Raw genomic sequence first — 3070 nt, forward strand, 5'->3', positions numbered from 1 at the left:
CCTGTTTGTTAAGGTCGCCTTTGTCCACTCGCATATGAAGGCAGGAACTCCTCTTCTTTTAAGCGCGTCCGTTACAGACTCGAAGGAGACGTTATTAAACGCTCCCTCCACTTCCAGAAACGTCGCCACCGCTATCTCCTTGTTATCTAGCGACTTTGAGAGCAGTCTGTTAAGATCATCCAGCGCCAAGTCAGTTGACTTTCCTGACTGGTATGCATATTGGCGATCGCTAAGTGGATTCTCCATCAGCACGTCGTCCCTAATATACCTGTCTATCAATCTTTCCAGCGTTTTTGCTAGGAAAGAGGATAGACTTATGGGTCTGTATGACTTGGGGGTTTGGTCCATTACCCTACCAACCTTGGGGATATATGTGACTTTCACCTTTCGCCATGCGGTTGGAATATATCTCCATGCCAAACTAGCTTTGAAGATCTTTGTTAGATGCGGAATGATCACATCCTGTCCCTTCTGTAGCAAGGCTGGATAAATCCCGTCCATTCCAGGTGATTTGTATGGCTGGAATTTATTGATGGCCCACCTGATTTTTTCCGGTCTCGTGATGTCGGTAACTAATTTCCAGTCCGCCTTAGTAGGCCTTCTGGGATGAGCTACCTCTATCGAAGGATTATTGTCAATGGATGAGCTGGGAAAATGTACCTTGGTGAGCATTATTAAGCTTTCCTCCAGGGTTTCTACATACGTTTCGTCCTCTTTCTTCAAGAGGCCGACCTGATTCGCAATACCATCCTTAGCCAGGACCTTGTGGATTCTGGAACATGCGGGAGCCTGTTTGACTTCCTCGCAGAACTTTCGCCACGAGTCTCTTTTGGCTTTTCGGATCTCCTTATTATATTGCGTCAGTTTTTCTCTATAAATGGCCCAGTCCTGGTTGAATTTGGCTTTATTGAATAGCCTTCTTACATCTGCCCTAAGCTTTTGTAAGTGTTCATTCCACCAGGGTGTGTTTTTCTTTCCTTTCTTTTCTCTCTCTGGACAATTCTCCTGGTAAGCGGCCAGAACAGCTCCCCTCACCGTTTCGACTGTCAGTTCGAGATCTTCCGTATCTTTTATGGTGCCGATTCCTCCCTCAAGAGACTTCTCGAGTGAGTCTCTACAGCCTTCCCAATCCGTCTCTCTCGGGTTCCTGAACCTTTCCACCATTCGAGTCGAAGTAATTAAATCAAATCAAATGTGCCTATGGTCGGAACATGAAGGTTCCTCTAACACATGCCAATTCTTTATAGTATCGTACGTTTTTTCACTGCAAAGTGTTACATCTAAGACTTCTTTGCGCGTGGCCGTAACGAAGGTAGGTTTATTTCCTATATTGGCTATTTCTAAACCCATGCTTAAGATGAACTGTAGTAAAGACTCACCTCGACTGTTGATGTTCGTACTCCCCCATGCCAGATGGTGGGCATTGGCATCACATCCCAGTATTAGATGAAGGTTCTCCCTTCGGCTGTAGGTTATAACGTCCTCTACTATGCCTGGGCGGAAGACCTTCTCTGCAGCGAAGTAGGCAGAACAGACCAACCATATTTTACTACCTTCCTCGGTGGAAGCGGTTAAAATACCTGTAACAAAGTCTCCGGAGCAAAGATCCGGAATCAGTGTACAGTTTACTTCGTTACCATATACAATGCATGCTCGAGGTGTCTCTCCTTTCGCATCGTATAGTAACTTACCTTGTTGCGACTTCAAGTCTGCAATCTTCCCTCCGTGGAGCCATGGTTCCTGCAGTAGGGCCAAGTCCACGCCTTCCATGTCAAACCTTCTGCACAAAACCGCCGACGCAGCTTTAGCATGATGAAGGTTGACCTGCAGGACCTTTACTCTGCCTTCCTCTAAACTGAAGGCTAACTTTCGGGTTTTCCCGTGTCCTCTACCCCTTCCATGGGAGCGGCCACCCGCTCAGTGGCTTCTAGCCTTCTGGGCGGGTTTTTAGCACTCCCCTGCAAGTCGGTACGGACTTCTTTCGGGATTATTCCTTCTTTAGCTCCTTCCCTCGACTTATCATCCTTAGGGCGAGCCTTGTGTTTGGTCGAAGTGTTAACCTTCTTTGGCGCTGCTTTAGAGCTTTGCCCCTCTGAAGGTTTTACTTCTTTCCTTTTTTGCTTAGCCTTGACTGCCGAGGTTGCGACAGTTACGCCTTACAACCCCGATGGTCCGGCCTCTGCAACCTTCTTAATGTACCCATCATCCTTGACACGGAATTTAATTCTTCCGATGCCAAAGTAAGGACACATTTGAAGTTTGTTGAGTTCCTCAAAGGACTCTTTGTCCATTGAGAGGACCCATACCTGCCCTTTTTCTGCAGGTGTTTTGCCCAAAACGGTCCATATAAGGGTGTTGAGCTTTCGGTTGCTGACCCTTAATCGAGTCAGCACACTTTCCGCCTCCAACCTCTTTCTGTCCTCGTCTGGGATATAGACAGTGCAAGAACACGGCCTCTCGACTTCACTCTCGTCCTTAGCCTGGAGGCTTGCACCTTCCCAAGGCTTCAGAGTGGGAGTAGTGTCCCTGAGCCATTGTGCGCGTGCACTATCCGCGCACGTCATTACCAGGTAACCGGGCTTGAACGTGCTCTTTAGGAGCCTGATTTGCGGCCCTTCTTCTGGCGTTCTCTCCAGAGCCTCCAAGATGGATGTTTGCACTGCCTTAAGCTTTGTGGGTTCCATCCTGACTCCAGGGAAGCCATCACATACTACAGCCACCTTTGCCGAGCAAAGGGCTTGTGTAAAAGTCATTTCTGACTTCCTCGGCCTCTTTTTGGCTTCCGCTGGTGGCGTACTGTGGTCCGACCTTTGTCGCTTCTTTGTAGACTTTTGCGTAGCCATTTCCAGCTTTTGCTCCGCCTTCTCTTTAGACTTAGGGGGATTGTCCTTTTGTCGTTCAAGCACCTTGGTGAGGTTGGCCTTGATCACCAAGCGCTTGGCTTCAATGTAATCCTGGCCTTTTCCCACCAGATCCCTTACTTTCTTCTTGGAGGCCCCGGCCAGCCTGGCCTTAATAACCTCCTCGTCTGTCATTAAATCCACCTCCTCTAGGGAGGTGACTCTGACCG

General features: G+C 48.3%; 1 protein-coding gene across 1 annotated transcript; it reads right to left on the reverse strand.

The window, feature by feature from the left end:
- Nucleotides 1-1188: 1188 nt before the first annotated feature.
- LOC140452736 (uncharacterized) lies at nucleotides 1189-1770 on the reverse strand. The gene has a single exon (XM_072547062.1). It carries the CDS (start codon nucleotides 1768-1770, stop codon nucleotides 1189-1191), a length of 582 nt encoding a protein of 193 aa, XP_072403163.1.
- Nucleotides 1771-3070: the final 1300 nt, after the last annotated feature.

Source organism: Diabrotica undecimpunctata, chromosome 11 (genome assembly GCF_040954645.1).
Source record: "Diabrotica undecimpunctata isolate CICGRU chromosome 11, icDiaUnde3, whole genome shotgun sequence".
NCBI classification, from domain to species: Eukaryota; Metazoa; Arthropoda; class Insecta; order Coleoptera; family Chrysomelidae; genus Diabrotica; species Diabrotica undecimpunctata.